Source organism: Dicentrarchus labrax, unplaced genomic scaffold, assembly GCF_905237075.1.
Source record: "Dicentrarchus labrax unplaced genomic scaffold, dlabrax2021, whole genome shotgun sequence".
Taxonomy (NCBI): Eukaryota; Metazoa; Chordata; class Actinopteri; family Moronidae; genus Dicentrarchus; species Dicentrarchus labrax.
This window is the reverse complement of record NW_026136710.1, coordinates 5,930,870-5,953,303: the sequence shown is the minus strand read 5'-3', so window position 1 is coordinate 5,953,303 and position 22,434 is coordinate 5,930,870. Positions and strand designations below refer to the sequence as shown.

At 40.1% G+C, this 22,434-nt stretch overlaps 1 protein-coding gene across 3 annotated transcripts in view; it reads left to right on the top strand.

Moving 5' to 3' along the window:
- The window catches only part of dab2ipb (DAB2 interacting protein b), a 111,231-nt gene that overhangs the window by 22,507 nt on the left and 66,290 nt on the right, over window positions 1-22,434 (top strand). For 2 of the 3 annotated variants that reach the window (XM_051411714.1, XM_051411712.1), the window contains exons 2-3: window positions 13,877-13,998; window positions 21,184-21,302. In XM_051411714.1, the coding sequence (XP_051267674.1) occupies window positions 13,912-13,998; window positions 21,184-21,302 (206 nt within the window). In that variant the 5' untranslated portion in view covers window positions 13,877-13,911. The remainder of the gene's footprint in view (window positions 1-13,876; window positions 13,999-21,183; window positions 21,303-22,434) is intronic. The other variant, XM_051411713.1, reaches the window with a different exon arrangement.

Sequence of the window (22,434 nt, the reverse complement as noted above, 5' to 3'; positions counted from 1 at the left end):
AACCAAGATATTAAGTGGAAGACTGTTGCGTATCTGTTGCTCTGTTGCTGTGGATTTGATGCAAACTTTTTTAGAGACAAATAGCTCATTCAGGAAAACATCAGGCTCACTTTCTCTCACTTTTTCTGAAAATGAACACAGCTTATACTATTTTCAAGTACTCTTTTTCCAAATAACTTGCATTATGAGTATGTGTAGTTAGTCCTCCATAGTAAGAGACACACAAAGTCAGACACAGTCATGAGAGAGAGACAAAGAGAGTGTGTAGGTGCCTACTTTGCTTCTCTAGCTGATGAAAGAGGTGCTTTGAAGTGCCCCCTCTGTGTCATTGAGTTCTCAAAAGAACATACACGCACACAGGCATTTGAGCTTATGTACAAAGACACACACAAACACACTCTGCCTTGATCTTTGTGGTTAAGTGCAAGCTTCTCTCACCAAAAAAAAAAAAAACCTTTACACACTACACATTAACACAGTGACACACAGACAGGGTGGAGGTTGAGGTTGTTCCCAGATGAAGCAAAAGACCACTCTCCCAATACACGCTTTGATTTTTGTTGCTGTAGTAATGAAAGAGTTAAAAGAAGTTGTGGTTGTGCTTTGCATGACCCCATACTGGAAACTGTCTATCATTGTACTGTGTATCAGTGCATCATAGAGACTATAATGTGGGTCCTTTGTCAGTATTCACCAGGTGGCCAGAAAGCGACCTCAAAATGAACGCTGGTGTTGGTCTGGATCTGCTGGGAAGTGTAGTGTAACATATTTTGTTTCTGCTATCCTCAAATAACAAAAAAAAAATCAGTTATTACAGGTCCTTGTCATGCACATGCCCTAATCCAATTTCAAACCTGGTTACACATAATACATGGGCAAGAAAGTTGCGTTATCCAGGAGTAATCAGGATTCTCCAGGTTTCTTGTTTACGTGACACTGATGAAATTTGTTTGTGTGAAACTTATTTAAGTGCATTTGAAATAACTGAATGTAGCAGTTCTAGTTATGTTTTACTGGTTTTTGCAACAATATAGTAAAAAAACAAACATTCCCATTTGGTATCTCCAATTTCCAGAAATGTACTATATACATATATATGTATTGTGATATAAAATTACTAACTGATTTTTATCATTGTCCGCCCTACAACGTGTGCATATGTTTTCATATTCATTGAAATAGGGTCTGTGAAGAGAAAAAGAAACCTTTCTCAGTAAACAGTCCTATATGCCTGGAGCTAGATGATGTGATATTGCTGAAATGTATCTCATTCAAGAAGCCCAGCAGCGCAGTATGAAATTTTTATTATTGTTCACACCACAGCCGTAAACAGCTATGCAAGTTTATCTAGGAGGAAGTTACTGCAGCAGCTCTTGATGTATACACTGTCTCCGGGACAGATCAGGCTGCAGTTGCATGAGCTCATGTGTTATTGTTTTCACAGCATGTGCGTGTGCATGTCAGTGCGTCATTATCAGTAAATGGAAAATCTTATATCAGGTCGGTTCACGCTCACATCACTCTGGATCTGTTTCCCCTTCTTTTGCCGGGGTTGATGACATTTACATGCAAAATTACGGGTTATCTCAAAGAGAGGACGGCAGAGAGACAGGCAGAGAAAGAGAGAGCGGTATTGTCTGATCTGACTTGTTATGCTGGTGTGTTTTGAAACTCTTGTTGCAATCAAACTCTTTGTTCCGAAGTGTCTTGTGAATGGGATGCAGTCATTTTTTAAAAAAAGTATTCATCATCCATCTATTTTTTTTATCCATATTGGCAAAGCTTTTGTATAACACATAACAGCTTTAAATGGTAAAGGAGTTCCATTGAAAATCTGTTTTAGATTTTGTAAACTTTTCTATCTCCTCAGAGAAAGACATTTTCTTGAAAAAAATGACTTTCTGAACAAGTTGATGGTTTTATCACAGTTAAGTTTCTGTTTCTTATTCCTTCCCTCGTGTTGGGCAGATTCTTTAAGTGGCTGAGTTGAGCTTTTATTGCTTTGCCATCACCTTGTTATGTACGTTCAGATAGACTGCCGTCAGGAGTGTGCATGGTTTCTATTTTTTTTTTTACCCCTAGGTGTATCACCCAAACCTGCTGATTGTTCCCTGGCAGAAATAAGTTGCCATTCTTCTTTTCTTTCCATTGATCTCTGTCTGTATTCTTGCTGACCCGCATTTTCTTAAAAGCTTATAAGCTGGCAGCAGCTCACATAAACAAAACTGTAACTGCAACTGTATTTCAAATGCGTAAACATACACACACACACACTCACACACACACACACACTTCTTACTGTACTTTTGAAGACATCCAAAGATTAAATTTCCTTTCTTCCATCTCAATCGTAAACACATTTTAACCTTTAAACTTAACCGTAGTAACTATCAACTAACCATAAAGTAATCTTAATCCTCACCCTAAACTCATTTTGTATTTCAATTAATTAATAAAATAGTTTGACATTATATTCCTTTTCTTGAAGAAAGTTTGACGAGAAGATTCATCCTACTGCTATATCTGTCTGTTCCATCTAAAGCTAGAGCCAGCAGCCGGTTAGCTTAACTTAGCATAAACACAGCAGACTTGGAGAAATAGCTAGGATGGCTATGTCCAAAGGTAACAATAATCTGCCTACCAGCCTCTCTGCAGCTCACAAACACATTATATCTTGTTTCTTTAATCTGTACCAAAACTAAAGTATAAGAGTAACAGTTAGTGGTTTGAGGGGAGTTTTGTGTCGGACTATCCGCTGGTTGCCTGGCAACCTCACAATGACAACAAATGAAACAAACAAGATATAACATTCATTAATTAACTTTATAGGCGCTGGTAGGTGGATTGTGTTACCTTCAGGCTAGCTGTCCCCCATTCCCCTTCCAGCCTTTAAGCTAAGCTAACAGTCTCTTGGCTCCAGCTTAATATTGAATAGACATAAATGGGAGTGGTATAGATCTTCTCATTTAGCTCCTTCAGGAAAGTGTATTTCCCCAAATGTAAAAGTGCAGTACTACTTTGCTGCTAAACATTTCTTACATGTATAAAACATCAAACTGAAATGTTGGAGGATGAGGCTAGCAGCTGCAGCACAAGTCAGGTCAAATCTAAGTCTTTGTATATCCCAATATCACATAGAGTCTCTCAATGGGCTTTACAGATCCACATCAACAACGGTTGCAGTCTCTTAAAACAAGGAAGAACTAAGCAAAACAGAGAAGAATGAAAAGTTACAGGAAAGGGAAGGAAAAACTGGAAGAAACTTTAGCAGAGGAAGTTTAGCGGTGATAGGAACCAATGAAAGACAATTACAGAATGAATATTTCTAACAATAATATACGTACACTACAGTCCAACAGTAGTACTAGTATAATAAGTCCAGCAATATCTGTTCAAACAGGTTTTCTTCAGAAATTGCATAAGAAGTGCATAAAAAAACGTTTTTCTAAATTGTCCTGCCCTTTAAATACACACACACCCACACTCACAGATGTAGGTTCTGATGCTCTGTGTCTGTTCCAATGACAGCACCAACCACACACAACACAGCACGCAGGGAAAGAAGCAAAGTAACAACAGCACGAAACCATGAAATATCACAACAGCAGAGAGAGTTACTGCGAGTAGCTTGCAAGAAAGTGTTTGAACTACTCAATAACAACTCAATAATGCATTACCACTGACAGTTATTGCACATAATCATATTCTCAATGGGTCATTACCAAGAAACACTTTTGATCTGTGCTACTGTGTCATGCTCAGACTTAGTCAGGCTGTTTATGATGCAGCCAATTTTTTTGTGTGTCTGTCTGTCTTCTTGTTTGTCTGCTGATGGGAAGTGAGGGCAGAAAGAATACGGCTGATAGATGGGAAACATGGCCAGAACAACACAGACGATCATAATGACTCAGTTCCCGACGCGCGAGTCATATTTACAGGTAAATAACAGGAAGGCTGAAAACAAGTCTGCATCAATGATTTGCGTCTCAAAGTGTTAATCCATTTTAAATATTAACACGATAGAGAGAAAAAGAGAGATTTAGAGCTAAGTAGTGCCAAGTTAAGACCCTAAATTTGTGGTGAATTGAATCACTTTTCCTGTTTTCCCTAAAACAGATTAGCCCTTTCATCTGTTTTTGTAGTTTGTGCCAGAGCACCCTTGCTGAGATTAAGGTCATGTTTTAGTAACACAAAGGCTTCCCCAATCAACCTAGATAGCCTCCCTCTTTGATCATTTTGTCTTAATTTTCAGCATATACAATCAGGCCAAGGGCCAGGAGAATATATGAGATAAAAGTGTAGAAATTAATAAATATAGCACAGAGTAAAAGTATTTCCCATCTACTTTGACAGTAAAAAAAAAAAGGATGAGGAGTGAAAATTTGCCTCCAAGATCATATAATGAGAAGCAGAGACATGAGACAGAGGGCAGGGACAGTTAATATAGCAATCAAGCAGTGAAGTGAAACCGCCGGCACTCTCTCACCATCTCAGTGTTTAACCCAGGATTACTTTCTGATCTTAGTCTCATCTCTGGAGTCCATGTCCTTGTCTACCCTCTTTTCCCTCAGTCTGGTGAATCATGGAGCTGGGCCAGATGACGCAGTGCTGAGTCCAATAACAGGGGGACAGGTGCAGGCTAATCCCCCTTAATCCATAGATATCAACGCAGATTACAAGCCCCAAATCAGGGAACGGTTTTGGAGAAATAGCTGTAGAACTTTACAAGATCATTTCCATCACCCTGAGAACAACCTGTCATCATACAGCAGATAGTATGTGCAAGTAAGCAGAGTTATTTCCATGCGCACTTATGTATATAAGAGGTTTTAAAATGAATTGTGCTTCTCTAACATGCATTTGGTTTTTTTATCCAGCCCTTGTCTTTCCCTGAGATTTAAAAAAACAACATTTGAAAGCAGTCCAACTCATATTTTGGTTGGAATGCCAGGCTCTGGATATAATAAAACCACAATATGGAATAAAAAATTAGGAATGACAACAAATAATGCACAAACAGATTCGAAGAAATGCATCTACAGCCCTTAAAATTCAATCCATAACATCAGATCTTAATAATAATAATAATGTAGTAGTGATAAGCATAACTACACTTTTACAAGTAAAGTGGGCAAATCCAAGTTTGATTTGTGTGTGGGGTGGGGGGTATTTCACAGAGCTGTCATGTGTCATTTGGTAACGTTATCAACTGACAGCAACCATGCACAGGGTGTTCGCTTCATATCTGTGTGTCTGCTGGTGGATGTTATTGAAGTTAGTAGGATCTTGGTCGGCAGTCGCAGGAATGTTGCTGCTGTGTTGCCCTCTGCACAAACACAAACTTCCTCCTTCTGCACCCCACTCTTCTCCTCCTCCTCCTCCTCCTCCTCCTCTCTCCTCTGCCTTCCCATAACACACTGCAGACAAAGGCATGCATGTGCCAAACTAAACATGGTCGAATTTAGAATTCTTGTGTTTGTGGAAAAAATCCATCTTAAGTGTGATGATGCTGCTTGATGCTCCCGACATCTGTACTTTACATTATTTATTGGGTGATTATGTTTCACAAACATAATACGGAACTCTGGTAGAACTTCAGACTGCTGTGATCTTTGAGTTATTAGCCCACAGTCGACTTTATATAGGGGCTCAATGTCAGCAGAAGGTTAAGTGACTGTTGACTGCATCTGCACTAGTGGTTGTTGTGGGTTGAAATGATTCTCTTTCACTCCCTCGTGGCCACGGAGTTGCTCCAAGGAGACAGCGCAGCACCTCTTTATCACCCCATCATCTCTGCCTGAGTAAATACTGCATCTCAGAGGTCAAAAGTCCAGTGCTGTCCTCACAGTTCAGTGTTAACACATTATAGCCTCTGTGTACCCACACAAGGAAACACTCTCCCTCCTCTGCCTCTTAGTCTCGCTCATACAGCAACATGTGCTTTTAGACTAAGCCATAGAGGTTGACAATTCAAAGCTGTGCCTGTAATACAGTATGCGCCTGGTTGGGCCATACGCTGTGACCTCCATTACATGGTTCACCATCCAACTTGGAGTCAGATATACCACAAATGAGACAATGCCTTCTGACAAAATAAATACAAAAAAAATGTCTTCTTCCCAGCAGATTGCTCTTTGATTGACATTAATTCACAGTTTATATTCCAGAGACAGACAGAGCTTTTTTGCAGCACTATCAGCCAGTCAAGACAAGGTTCTAGTTGTCTGGTATTTGAGGGGGAAAACCGAAAGGAGGTGTATTTGTGAAGGAGGGAGGATGAGAGGCAGGGTGGACGAAGAGAGTCCTCCAGGTAGAGAGAACACAGTAAACACGGCTTGACAGCCTGTGATTTTCGCTGCACATTTCACTGGCCCACAGAGGATGTGTGTGTGTGTGTGTGTGTGTGTGTGTGTGTGTGTGTGTGTGTGTGTGTGTGTGTGTGTACGTGTATAGGTGTGTGTTTGAATTCTCCTCTTCTTTTCCCTCCTGTCATAACACAAGAACTCTGCATTCTCTTTGGAGGCTATTTTTCAGCCCTGAGGGTGTAGACTTCTTGAAATGCAGACACGTGCTGCTATTGATGCTTTAAGTTTCTGTTTATTAGCTTGGTGAGCACAGGTTGTATAATTTTTCTGCCTTGTTCAAACCCAGCAGATTTTTTTTTAAGCAGCTAGTAGCTAAGTATTTTAGTATAAACAATGGAACGAGAATATTTTGATGGACCGGTATCAGCTTTATTTTAAACATACAACAAGGAGTTTCTAACTGATTATGAAGCAGTCTATTTTTTATTTTCATATATTTATTCTTAACGCCTGCCACTGATCTGGGTCAGATTCTGTTGGTTTCTCTCTGAAATCAATGAAATGAGGCAAAGAGGTGGAAACACTTCTGCTTTTGTCCACAGGGGTCGCCAGACTCAACAAATAGTAAGAGTTCTTTGTCCTGCTTTAATTCAGCGAGCAGCTTCTGATTTCACTTGAGTGGTTAAAATAACTGTCACCAGTGTCATATCAACTGTCACTAATTAACATTAATCCTGTGAGTAACTTGCCGATTGACAACTCATGTCTGGTGTCATATGAATATCATTAACTTACTATTTTTGAATCAGTAATTCCAACGTGTCAGATACATATTTAATCAACCTTAAAGTAATGTTCAGTACATTGTAAGTATCAGATCGGACACAATTGGAGTGTCGGTGTATACCCAATAATAAAGGGCCAAAGAGACCAAAAGAACTTGATCGGGATTGTTTTAAATCATTGTTTTTTGTTTTACGGCCCACAGCTTTACGTGTTTTGGTTCGTCGCCACTGCTCTCATGGCGTTGTTTTCGGTTACAACATGCAGCTGTTTTGAGGAAAAGGTGATGACTGGTTGCTCTGTATACTACACCGTTGATCAAAAGTGTGTCGGGTGCTGAAAAAAAACAGGATAAACTGGAAGGCAATCCAGGCACTCCAGAATACAAGAAAAAATAATAGCAGCGAGGAAGGAAACATTAAAAAGCCTTTTATTGTAGTGGTTAAATCATTAAATAGAGCCAACATGTTCAGACCACTGTAGATAGTTATGTGTGACTTGTGACAAAAAAAAACAGCTGTAGCTGTATTTAATGAAAAAGCTCTATAAACCCACTGTACGCAACTAGCTGGTGAACAAAGGGAAGTGATTCCACAAAAGAGCAAGATGTTTTCTTCAGGAGTTGATGGAGGCCAAAATAGAGTGATTGTACTTATCTGCTGGATGTATTAATAAGAAACTATTTGCTTAGTTTTTACCAAGTCTAGCTAAAAGGTGATAATATGTCAGTGTTGTGTGTACAGCTTGTTTCTGCTGCCCCTGTGTGGTCAAAAGATTAGTTAACACAGGTTTAAAGACTTCCAGTAAAGATGAACTACATTGGATAGTTGCAGTTAGACTGCTAACCACACAGAAACAGAAACAATGTGCATGCTAATGTAATTCTACATGTAATAGATGGCAGATCCTTTCACATAGAGCAACTTACTTTGGTGATTTGAAAAGAAAAAGAGAAAAAGTAAGGACTCTAAGTCAGCAGTGATTACTAGTGTTACACCAGCAGTAGAGTGTAGATACTGAATGTTCTTTCAAGGCACTGTCATTTGTAGGCAGATTAAATATCCTGTGCAACAACTTGCTTACAACAACCTTTGTGAATTTCCTTTTTCATCACAGAGCACTTAGCACGGCCAGCTCCTCGAGCGATAAAAGATCATAAAGCACATCATTCTAGGAAAAAGAACAATGTGTGTTTTAAAAGTCAGCGATTATTATTATGTCAGCTGTGGCACTGCCGCGCCAAAAATAAGTCGTTATGCAAAATGTTTCTTCACCATTCCTTTTTTCCCCTCAGATGATTAACCAGACACTATCAGTTGCCAGTCTGTCTTCTAACACTTAGTGTGACACTTTACCACCTGCCTGCCCAGCGTGCTGTTTCTCTGTATACCTCACACACAAATCAGTCATACTATGTTCAACCTGTTTGTCTCACCTAACAGCTGAGACAAAATGTTTGAGAATATTGAACATCACAGTTTATTTTCAGAAGTAGGAGAGGCAGTCTTTTTGCGAGCTGGAATATCCTGTGCTGGTGAGGTGTGAGAGGAAGGGACGGTTAGCTGGAACTGGTCACTGGATGGAGCACGCCTGGTTGGGAAACACTAAGGAAATATGCAGTCTGACCTATATAACTGAACCGTAAACGGAAGGAAATACGGAGAGAAGGAAGGAAGATAGTTTTAAATATGAATAGATATAGATAATGAATGGATGTACAAAAACTAAAACATGAAAATGGCTGTTTGTGGTTGGCTAGCTAACCACTTTCAGTCTCTAGCATGCAGACACAAAAGTGGTGTCAATCATCTCATGTAACTCTTGACAAGAAAGTGAATGTTTTTCCGCCTAAAAGCATTCATTTTGTTCACAAACTGATACTACCAGGCGGTGCCCATATCTCCGTTGGTCAGACCAGGACACATATATACTCGTGTTGACACTCGAAATGCAGGCGACTATCATCTAGTCTCTGCAGCTGTAGGCACCCCCAGGGCTCTCAGTGGCACTTTCAGGGTCCTATTAACTAACTGTGAGGGAGCCTAGAGGTGTGTGGAATTAAGACTGAGAGACAGCTCTATTTGTGGATGATGGTGATGGAGGAGGGCGAGGCAGTGGTTTGAGTTTTGGGGGAATGTAGAGGAGGATAGAGAATAAAATGAAGAGAGGTGCAATGAGGAGGCAATATCAGATGAGAATTTGATTGTATTTGTCACAGGTGATAAAGATGTAATGATACAGTAGGAAAATTCAGAAGAGAACACTGGAGAGCGCAGGGAGGGAAGAGAGTGGATTGGTGAAGGCAAAACAACATTTAAATGATCATAATGAGGAGGAGAACGTGGAGGATAAGGTTGGATAGAAGGTCAGTATTATAAAACAATAGATGGCCTTAAGGCTTCCAGACTTGGTGGTTCAAAGATACATCACCTTTTGGCACAGCAGCTGTTGTGTGTGGGTCCTCTGACCCTCTAATTGGCCTTACAAATAGAACCTTGCATGCCTGGTGCTCCCAAACACACACTCATACATCTTCAGATACCAAAATAAATGAAACAACAACTTTTAGACAGACACCTCTAAACGGGAAGTGTTAAAATCCTGAAAGCAGCCACAACATACAGTACAGAAAAGCTCTTTGATGATTTACTTCACTTTGGAATTTTGTGCCTTAATTAAAGTTTTATTGTGTGTGTGAGTCTGTTTACTGTTTACTGTTTGCTGTTGGAAGGGGGGTTAGGTTCAGACACAGGAGCGAACTATAGTAAGCGAAATTTTCCATGCATTTGTGGAGATACATTACACGCAGATGGTGAAAACAGTTGGAAGCTTGCTCTGCAATTTCACACAGCAATTAGTTCACAACTAAATGATGTGTGTTTGTGTGTGCGAGAGTTCCTCTGAGCGCTTGTGGCAGCCAGCTGTTTACAAGTGGGGAGATTTCCGTTAAGAAATTAAGAAGACTAGAGGGGTAAATCCAGTGGGGTTGAGCGCATAAATTATTTGTGACGAGAGAAGCGAAATTTGGGCTGCTGATTTAATTCAGTCAATGTTTGTGATTACCTTATCAGTCCTATTTGCTCATGAATGATTTTCAGTATTAAAAACATTAAATACACGTGTCGTCATGGCAACAGATAGATTTAAATGCCACCATATTAGTTTGTTACAGTCACAAACTGAGACAGACAAGTGATTTTTGAAGTCTTTGAAATTCTGTTCTGTTGGAACAGCAGCTTTTATTAAATGTTGTACCATCCTAATGGATTGAGCAGGTTTTTATGTGCCCGCCTCCCCATGCATTAATTTCCTGGCATCATTTAGAATCATATTCCATTTTGAGTATTTCTTGACAGCCCTGGTAACATTTTATCCAGAGCTGCCACTCAATGAGACAACTGAAGTTACACCGACGAAGAGTCAGATTTTGGAAAAACTCAACTAGACAGCCCAGACAAACATCAGTAATATACCATGACACACTGATGAGCTCAGTTCGTTTTTTTATGCATGAAAATAGCCACCAGGATGGAACAGGACCAGCTTTGTCAAACTGCTACAAATGGAGGAACTCATAGCAATAAATTGTACATGTGGTAGCCTTTGGGACTCACAGCTGTAGACTTAAGGCTTGGACTTGAGTAGTAAAATGGAAGACTTAACACTTGACTTTCGACACATTTGACTGCTGTGAGATTTAAACTACCTGAGACTTGACACCCTAAAAACGTTACTCGACACTTGAAAATACAATAATTTGAGTCTCAAATTTTGACTGGTGAACTTCTAGACAAATAAAAAATTCAGTACGACTGTAACAGTACACTTTACATATTCAGTTAACCATTTTAAAGGCTAATCAGGTAAATTGCTTATGAAGACTTGTAACTTGACATGGACTCACCTCCACGGACTTGCTTAGACGGACTTGAGACATGACTTGGACCACAACTCGCCAGTCACCTCTCGAGGCTTGTGTCCTTCTGTGTACAGATATAGGGATGTGAAATGGGGCTAATGCAGATATGGTCTCTCTAACTGCAAATTTCTCACCTCTAGAATACAAAAACGAAGACTGGCTTAACATGTCTCTGAGAGACAAAGATCAAGCTTGTTTAAAATCAAATCCTCCTGACCTCCACAGAGTAATGGACCACTGCTCAGAGGATCCAGATGGTTCCGGTTTTCAATTATAGAGATTTAATTTAGCAACAGAGGACGTCTGCTCTATGTCAGAGCATGTTGTTGTTTGTCTGCTGTTTGTTGTTGCAGACTGTGTTTATGTTAATGTTAGGCTGAGAATGAGGTGGGTTGGGATGCGAGCCAGTGCACTGTGCTCTGCACAGCGGGAGGTGCTATTCTTCCATTCGTTCTTCAATTACAGCGTGCGCTAATTCAGTCAGCCGGCCTGTTAACCAGCAGACAGCTAATTTGGCACAGCTCAGCTTGACAAGCTAATAGAAAGGATAGCACTGACAAACACAACAAACTCCAAGTGTGTGTACGTATGTGTGTAGCTTATTAGAGATGCTCTATATGCAAATATCATATTAGGAACAAATTCTTTTGGTCTATTTTCACATTTTTTGTGATATCATTGCTTATCATTTGATCAGTACAGTCCATATTTGGTTAGGGGCCGGTATTTATCCCAAATTATGCAAACTCATGCCTCTTTCCTTTGTTTTTTTTTGCATATTCTAGCATGAACTGTTTAAAACTTGAAACAAGCACTGTGCAAGCACTGTCAATGTCAGTACCATACAGTATGTGCATGTCATTTATTGTCCAAATCTTATCGCATTTAGATTTTACACATTAGTTAAGTATTAGAGTGTATTTGGTGTTACAAGAATCCTGGAATTTGGTATGCTGATGTCTGATGAAGAATTATGACCATTTATGTCAAGCTTTGTGAAGATTATACCAAGTGTTCACTGCTTGGAAATCATTTTTTTTGTCCATGAGACACTATGTTAATCAGTAAGGCTTACCCAGCTATATAGACTTACCCAATAAGTGTTGAGAGTGTAGAGATTTGCATCTAGAGATACCAAATCTGGAGATGATTAGATCAGCAGTCCGTGGGGAGTTCCCAAAAAAATGGGGAACACTCCTAATACATATTTTGTACATTATATGCATATTATATACTACAGTGTAGTGTGTGTGAGAGAGAGCGAGAGAGAGACAAAGAGAGAGAGTGAGAGGAGGATATGCTTCATAATGCAGTTTCATCCTTATTAGAGTCACATTGCCACGCACACTTAACACTAATTTCATTAGATTCCAATGTTCAGGCAGTCAAAGATCTCATTTAAATAATCTAACATCGTGTCAGTGATGCAATGACCCCATGTGTTTCGAAAGATTAGATCAGAATGACCTAGTTATGCACAATTTATTTTTCATGTTAGAATGTCTTCTACGTAAAGTTGCGACTTATTTACAGAACAGAGTGGTCTAAACAACCTTATCATTTGGGGTTATATAAGTTCACCAACTGGTAACATGTTGAGTGTCTGTTCCGTACCCATGAGGTTGCATTTAGCAGCAATGGCTATCTGAAATCTGTGTAGACATGCATGCTCAACATCACTCACATTCCTCTCGGACATGTCCTGATTTGTAGCTTCCACACACACGCATAGTCTTCGACTCAAGAGCTCTTTCGCTGCTCTTCCATTCTGATTATGCTGTACTGTGTATCCAGGATAAGAGAAAGAATTAGATAGATGCACTCAAGATAAAAAAAAGTTAACAGATACAATTAAGTTCAGTGAATGGGGAGAGGATGGGAAAATCAGGAATGGAAAGTCAGTATTTTACTCAGTGAATGGGCATTTCTACATTCAGAAATGGGTAATATAATACAGTCCAGTATTAACATGACGCACCCATAAACATTCATTTTTTTTAATATGACATACTTTGTTTGTTATAGTGCACAAACACATGTTGAATGCTGTGAACACCCGAGGCTAAGGATTGGTCATCATTGTTAAATATATCCCACTCGTATCAAAACTTAATTCAATTCTATTAAACCAAGGTCGCTCCAGGTCCAAGCCCATTTGGCACCCCAAACTCCAAACCCTTATTTCCAACACTGTCAGGGTCAAAGGTCCACTATTGGTTCAGCATTGTGAGTTTCAATGTTCTCCACTGTCTTCTAGTGAATTTCCTCTGGGTGCTCTTGATTCTGACAGTGTAGAAGCAGCTTGGTCAAGTAAATTGGGAATTTTAAAAGCGAAAAAACACTTACACCCAGTCACACAGACAGCGCTATGGACAATCTTTTGACTAGCTGAAGGACTAGTATGACATTTTGGGAAATAACACTTAATTGCTTTCTTGCTGGGAGTTAGATAAGAAGATTGATACCACTCTCAGGCCTGTATGTTCAATATAAGGCTAGAGCTAGCATGTGATTAGCTTAGCATTAAGACTAGATGCAGGGGGAAAACAGCTAGCCAGGCTCTGTCCAAAACTCTAAAATACAACTTTTCAAGCTTACAAAATAAAATAGATATTTTTTGTGTTGGCTTTAGAGGTGCTAATAGTTGCATTTCTTTGACTCCTTTTACTTCAGAGAGAGCCAAACAACTAGTTTGCTTGCCATAAGCTAAGTTAATAATCTCTTGGTTTTAGCTCCATAGTAACGGACAGAAGTAGGAGTGATATCGATCTTCTCATGTAACTCACTGCAAGAAAGTTAACAATTCCCAAAATGTTTTTGACTATTTAAAGAACACTTTCACATTTTAAAGATCTCCCTCTGTTTGCAGAGTCTCCTCCAGAGAGGACAGGACGCCGACGCAGCATGCCAGGCAGCTCCTCAGACAAGACCACACCCACCATGGAGGCTACGTCCACTGCTGCCACACCTTTCCGAGTCACCGTGAGTACTGTGAGTTAGTTTTTTTATGGATCGTCTCCGTCTTCTTTTTTTGTTTCACCCTCTGGCTTTGTCTCCACCTTAGTTTGCCCTAGAAGGCTCTTAGTTGTAGATCAATGCCTTTAGAAGGCTGATCTGCTGTCCAGATGGACTCATGCCAATCTGAAACTCATTTACATCAAATGTTGAAATGGGACCTTTGATGTTTGGCGTCTACACATCACACATCTTGGGTGTGTGTTCAGCCCACCGTCCTACTGCGTTTCTACATCCTGTGTGATTTTTTTATTGCGTTTCACTGAATAATTTTAACATGCTTGATATAGGCTGACACGCGCACTCCCACACCTGTGCACGCACAACACACTCGCCCGTTTATGAGAAAACTGTCTCTGCTCTGTGCACACAGAGCAGGCCTGTGTCTGTCATCTTGCTCTAATTCAAATCCAGTATGCTTTCTGCCATGTTTAATTCAACAGATAAACAGCCAGTTAATGAAGCAAAAAATTCCGCTATGAGTCATCAATTTAAAACTAATTAGCAATTAGCAGCGCATATTTCCATTAATAAATAATCAGTGGGGAGACAACGACCTGAAGGTGAACTGTAAACAGTAGATGTTAGGACAGCAGGGCCAAGAGCTCTCAGCACTCAGTCTCTCATAAACAGCCCTCCAACTTCATGTTAACTTTCAGCCTTTGTAAAGACAGGCACAATAATGGGCCAACTTCAGGGCTAAAATACATTATATTCTTTGTGAAAATAGCAAAGATGTTCTCATTTCTTTCATTTTCTCCTTTTGTCACCATCAGCCTTCTTCAGCACTCAAAGATTCCCCTAAAGATAGTGTTTAGTCTCTACAAAAAACAAATTAGGATGCTTCTGAGGCTTAGTAAAAGCCCACAGTAAATAAAAAAACAAATAGGCTAGACCCACTGTTGTTGGACCACCTGCAGAGTGAGAATTAAGTGTTTCATGAACTTTATTTTAGGAGTTGCACATATAAAATTGCCACAGCTTGAGCTAGAGATTGACGAACTCTCATTTGTTCATATAAAAAAAAACTGTGTTTTTTGGGATTATGAATTGTTACCTGCTGTGTGTCTGCTCCTTTTCTGTCCTCCTGACAGTTTAGCCAAAATGTTAGACTTTTAGAATGGACAGAATAAACACAATTTGAATTGAGTCATTGAGTGGCTATAGAGAGATATAAAAAAGAAAAGAAGAATAAAATGCTTGTAGAAGACAGAAAAGGTCAGATAGACAGGCTAAATATTGATTAAGTGTCTCTTAAGCAGCTCCTTGTACTCTCCAGGGAAGCGAACGAGAAGATGAGCACTGCAGCAAAGTCATCCTGTCTCAATCACATGACCACTCACTCACTTACTTCTGTGGGCTTATTGCTAAGCAGCAGTTACTTCACAAAGAAAGCTTCCCCAGACAGTCTGACCCTTTCCTGCACCTTTTTCTCATACTGCCCCCTTCTGGCCTTTAATGGTAGTACAGTCAGCTAAGTTCCCCATTCCAACTTTTTCATCAACTTTTAAAGGAAACAAATACGATTTGACTAGAATTTTGTTGATCATCAGATTTTGCTAATAGAGCAGATATTAATAGATCAAATGGATACACATATAGTAGAGAAATGCACAATAGACACAGTATTTAGATGGTTGGATAGATGGAGACAGGCATGGTGGGGTCGTATTCTCCTCCGTCCCTCCTGCATCTCCCACTTTTAGCAATGACAAACCTCCCCTCACTTTTCTCCCTCCAGTGAAAAGAGTTGTGGTGACATCTAAAGTACCCCTCCTAGGCCTTGAGCTAAATCTGTCAAAATGTTTTCTTCTCATTTTCTTTGCAGAGACTGGATTCAATGTCTGCACACACACACACACACACACACCCACACACACACACACACACACACACACACACACACAAGCACATCTTCCAGCACTTCTCAAAAACAATTTCTCACCAGTAGGCATGGGAGAAAACTAAAATCTCTCCAAAGCCTAATCTACCACAGCCAATTGTAGAAATACTAGAAGATTTCATACCTTAAATATAAAAGCTACAACTTGGTAGTTTCTCTTATTCAGTGCTTGTTTAAAGAGCAGACAAACAAACCTTATCTAAGTCTGTCACGTCCACCACATCCCGCTGATTGCACTAGCTGGCTGGACTGATTCTCAATTGTGACTTAGCTCCTTATCCAATCTCTCCCTAGCTCCATCTTCCCTAACTCCCCTCTCCTCTCAGATAATAGCAGGGGGTCTAATTGGACAGGTATGTCTCTTGTTTTCATCAGGTTGTGCTAGAGGAGGACAAGAGATGTAGATGTAGAAGCAGGGAACACCCTGCTGATTGTCCAGGCACTGATTCTATCAGCCCCCATTAGGGAAGCCTGGAATTGCCAAGCCAAGGGAATAGAATTAACTTGTTGCAAGCATTTGCTTTAATTTCATGAAAAAGGAAAACCAAAAAAAGCACAGCGATAAAATTGAGCTGTCCTCTTAGTGCTGATTTAATGGGCTTGGACAGGCTGAGATTACAATCAAGTATGCAAGCCTGTTATACACTCTCTCTCACACACACACACACACACACACACACACACACACACACACGGGCTAGCACTGAGGAAAGCTAACAAACATTTGCGCTGTAAACAAGGTAACATAGTAAATATGGACAAACAACATTATTTCCACAAACATTCAAATTCCCTTTTGAGCGAGCACAGTAAGGTGGGGCTGGAGGGTTGAGGAAAACCAGCCTCTCCTTCTCTTCGAGGATGCATGTTGAATCAGATTATTCCATCCCATCCTTCCACTAATTAGCTGTCAACCGTAGAAATGTGGAATAATTAAAGAGCTCATTGAGATCCACGTTAACATGTGACACTGTAGTGCCCCCTGTCAGGTTGCACTGGCTGTAATAGCCTTATCATGTTTCTGTGTATGAGTAGGTGTTTGCAAAATGAAATGGAAAGGGCCAGACATTACAGCAAAGCCAATGATATTTATGATGGACCGAATAGAAATTAATTAATGACAGGATGTGAACCGTAATAATGCCCTGTATTTCATTGTTGTGTTATTCAACCAAGCTCTCAGGAAAATTGTATTCCCGTGAGTCAATTTATGCATTTCTTTACCACACAATAGAACAATGACATGATGTATGACATCTCATTAGGCTTCAGTTTTCCTCAGGTATGTTGGAGTCCCTGGACATGTTTCTTGATCACATATAGCAAGACATAATGGGTAGAGGTCAAGCTTTTCACATTGTGTTTTTCAGTTGAAATGTCAAACATCAGCTCTTTGATATGTAATCACTGGTGTTATATGGAAACATATGCTAAGACCAGAGATCAAAATATGATCCACGTGGAGGAACAAACTTAATTCTACTGTGTTCGGCCATCTTTTGTTTCAGGTCTAGATTAATTCTCTCTGTAGCTAGTGCTCTGCCCTGCTGTGCCCTGATCTGCCGGTGCCCTTGTCACTCATTTGCCGTACTTTTCTCCTCACTTTCCCCCTCATTTAGTTTCATTCTATTGCTTTTTCTATCAACTCATGCTCTGCCACCTCCACACTGTGCTTCACTTTCTTCCATTTATCCTGGTCTACAGCTCATCTCTGTCTGGCAGGCACTCACCGTCATTTTCTCAATTTTTTGACCAGTCTCACCTCTATTTCTGTCCTCTCTTTTTTACCACGTGGCTCTATCTCTATTTCGCTTCCTGCATGTTTTTTTCTCCTCTTGCTCTCCCAGTCATCTTGTATGAGCTGGTGCTGAAGGTAAATTAAATGTTAACATTTATGCAGTGTGCTCCCAGTGTGTCTTCCCTCCCGTGGGGTTTAATCTGGTGTTAATATAGGCATCACTCATCCTTACTGACTGATTGTGAGTGGGAAAATAGACCATCCATATCTGCTGACCTTTGAACTGGACAATCTCTCTACAAGAGCTTTGACAGGCTGACTGAATTATAGAGCAGTGTTTTTTAATGTCACATTGCGGCCCACATGCACTGGAGAAGGTGAAAGGGAGAGCAAGGAATACAAAACAATCAGAGAAATTATAGGTTTATGTATCTTCCTGGCTCCTCTCTCTGATTTTCTGCTAGATTCTGTTTTTCTTTTCCCCTCTGTTCTTCAGAGTCCATCCATCAGGGAAAGGAGATAAGTAAAAACAGAACAAGCAGCCACTAATCAATCCACCTCGCCTACAGGGACAGGTTTCTATTCACTGACTTATTTCTGCGGATGAGGAGAAAAGAGAAGCATTTTAATTTGTTAGCTGTGCCAACAGCAGCACAACAGGCACACACACTCTCTAGGGACTGCGGGGAAGATGCATGGAATTACTATGAATTTGGAGGTGATTGTGAATGACAAAAAGGTGTGTGTCAGTGTTTGTGCATATGTGTGTTATCAGTTTTCTACTGCACTGCCATCTTTGCCTTGTCATGTTGGTATAGGACACGGTCTGAGGATGATGCTAAATACAGTCGAAGAAAAACAATATTCCTGCTTCACAGTCTGACTCATATTGCTAAGAATGGTGCCTATGCTAATCTAACCACATGCCCACACACTCACATATACATACATACGGAGTGAATGATGTATTTATACGGCTAATACTGAGGACAGGGAGTGGGGGTTTGATTCAGAAAGAAACCCTGCCGAGAGCCCCGGGTGCAGTGCTCATACCAACATTGGTGACTCAAACTTGTTCATTTAGCTAATAGCCCCTGAACAGAGTTCATTGGTGGTAGGTAGCAATAGTAAGCCATTTGCTTCCCACGTTCTGTAAGCTTACATATACCAAATGTCAGATTCTGCTAAATTAAGAGTTTCTTATATAACCAAAAAGTCTGATGATTATTGAGTATGCACACCATAGACATGGCTGATGATGATAAATAAGAAACAATTGATTTCTTTTGTTATTTTTAAAAGTGCCACTAAGAGCTGAACAATAGATCCTCCCTCAACCTTACGGAATCTGCACATTAGCTGTGTCCCATTTTTATACTACAATATCAACTAATCGCATACAATACGTGGTATATATTCATTTCAATAGTGTAAGTACCAATAAATCAGTGGGCTCTACCCCTTTGTACCAACAGGAAATTATGCAATACTTGTGCCAACAGACATCAATCAAAGTGCAACTTTGGAATGCCACTGCCAATTTAACATCATCAGGAGAAAACATGTTTGCAAAAATGTAAAGGGGTGCTCCAGCAATTTAGTGTTGATCTCCTACAAAGTTATGAAGCTAGCAAGAGACACACTTAAAAAAAAAAAAAAAGTCAAAATCAAAGCAGCAGAGGGACATTACCCATAATGCAACTCAGTAGCATATTTTGGAAGACTTCCCTTTCCTGGGAAATTCCCACATCTTTCAAACTCCATGTTCAAGTCTGTAATGCAGGCTTTCTGTTATAAATTAGCAGTCTGCAAGCACAAACTTTTAGTTTTTTTTAACTCAGTTTGTCCCTAAGCCCCCTCCAGAGCCACAGTGGAAATGATACAACAGATTTTACTGGCTGACTCCTAATAATAATTAAACTGAACTTCATGTGCAAAATTGGTAGAGTGCCAAGATTTTCCTCAGGTTGTCTCACCACCATCTGCAATTTGTTTTAATGTTAAGCAGCTGCGAGTAGCTCCTCCATTTCCTTTGAGAATTGCATTGTGGGATGTCAGACGTGTACACGAACAGCACACACGAAAATTAAACGTGCTTTAGTGTGACTACTGTTTGACTGTTTTGAGTACGACATTCTGCCAGTTTTTCTCCTTAAAGCAATGGTTTAGTATGGAATTTGGACACAGCTCTTTGTTTAGGTCACGTACGCACAAACTAATGAAACAGAGACACTCCCATTATTGGCGCAGGCTAAAATATACTGACATTAGCAAGTCTTTGTTCCTAGCCCAAAGTGTTTTACTGATGACTGGTGTTCATCAGGATGCTATGGCTCCTCTGTGATCAGCTGGCAGGCTGTCTGGAAGTCACTCTCTAATTATCCCTATTCCACTGTTGCCCAGGGCGACCTATTCACACGGTAGGTGGTAATTATACAGGTGTGTTAATGACCTGACTGGGACGGGGGGAGGTCTTTTTCGCTGTGTGTCGCCTGTCACTGTCTTGTGAAATGTGTGCATGTATGACAGTGTCATGAGTTCAAGGCTCTATGGGTATGTCTTTGAGGTTAAATGCGATTTATATGAACCACATTGCTCCTGAATTTGTCTATTGTTCAGGCTATGAACCAGCCGCTGAGTTGAATGATTGAAATAAAAAGCTACACATGAACCCTGACTGGTTTAACACTTTTTCCTGCGTACTGGCTATAACACTATTAAGTTCTTTGACTTTGTGCTGCCCTTCTAAGTTGCTCCATCAACCCTCCTATACACCCTCTTCATTCAGAGCACTTCTTTTCATGTTCTTCTTCTTTTCCTTCTTGTGCATCTTCCCTGCAGTGAAATCTAAAAAAAGCAGAAAAAATATATTTTTTTTGTCTCTCAAAACTTCCAACAGCCTGCCATTTCTGCACCACATCTCATTTGTTCATATTCTCTCGCTCTTAATGCCGACCAACAGTTGCCATGGAGACGGCGAGGTGCTTGGGGGAGTGTGATTGCAGATGTTAGAAGAAGTAAACACACAGACTCAGACAAAGAGAAGAATGAGAAAACTAATAAAGGGGTGTATCCGTTGAATTAGAGTGCATCGAAATGATTATAAAACACACAATGTGTGGATGTCGCTAAATTTGTCGCAAACACTGACATAATTGCTGCCGTGGGAAACAGTATATCATTTTTGCATACATATTACCTACCAGCTTATAATGTCTCTACTCTTTGAGAATGTGTTGGGTGTTTTATGTCTCTCTGTATTCAGGGAATACTTTGTGTTTGACCTTGTCCCCACTTTTCTGACACCCTCACTGTGATATGAAGATCTATACTCATTTATTAACCTTAAACTATTCATGACATCCTGCGTCCCAGAATTGAGGATGTGGAGTGTAAATGTCGGTATTAATAAGTTCTGTCCCGCTGCCAAGTTCAAGCTTCATGATTGACATCTCAGAGACTTCCCGCACAAACTAGCGGTGACACTGCTTTATTGACTGTCTCTGTGTCTCTCCTGTAGGGCTTTCTAAGTCGACGGCTGAAGGGCTCGATAAAACGCACCAAGAGTCAACCCAAACTTGACCGCAACTCCAGCTTTAGACACATCCTTCCTGGCTTCAGGAGCGTTGACAATGACAGGTATGTGTTGGTTGTGGCGATGCTGGTTTGTGCTTGTGTATGCTGGATTTGTCCATACGTCGGTTCTATTCTGGTGCCTCTCTCTGCCTGATGGCTGGTTATTCAGGTCACTGTTGACATTTTTGTGTTGTGTTGTCAGTGTATTGCGAAAACCAGTGAATCCTGTCTCCAATCTGTCACTTCTAATATGTCTCGCTCTTTCTCACTGTAATACATGATGAATCTCCTGTCCATTGTTGTGTCATGCCACAGCATATTGGGTTTTACACAAAGTTGTGGCATTCTACTAATTTGTTTGCAAAAAGCATGTTCTTACAATGACATACGATTTGTTTTGCTTTCTCCCACCATTAGGGCTGCGCAATAGAAACCACGTGAACACTCATCGCAACAGAAAATTAGAAACTTCAATATACTTTTGATTCCAAACAATGACCGAAACAAAGCTATGTATGACAGCCTTTAAGAAACATACACAATGGTGTTCTTAAAGTTAGCATAACACTAGGTACTACTGTTTCAGTGTCAGAGTCACAGTTATGAAGGTGAACCCACTGAGGAAACTTTTTCCTATTGGCCAGAAAGTACCAACACACCTGCCACAACAACCTTAAATGTAGAAAAGTTGTTGTGGATAAACAAGACATAGATGTGTGCTGATGCTTAAAGCTTAAAGCCTAGTTTTTGCTACACAGTGCAGTGAGACAGTCCCAAACGGGTCAAGGCTACTTAAAACACAATATAACACATATAAAACCTGTGCCAACAGAGATAGGACACTGAAAAGTTCACCACCTGAAGCATCTGCATCTAATAAAGCACACAGAGACTAAGCATAGCAACAAACCCCCTTTTAATGGACACATTACACATGCATTTTGTAGAGCAAAGGACAATGGGTACCATCAGTGAATGTAAATGACCCAAGATATAAGCTCATATTAGCCAATCTTTTATACGTTAGGATTTATACAAGATGGAAGACTTTTGTGCAATGTATTTTCAGTTTGCCACTCATACAACTATCGTAACTATTTTTCAGGTTCTGTATTTATGCTATATATATATATACAGTATGTATTAACTGGTATGAAAAAAATCTTTGGCCTCAGTCTAAACTATACAGCTCTAT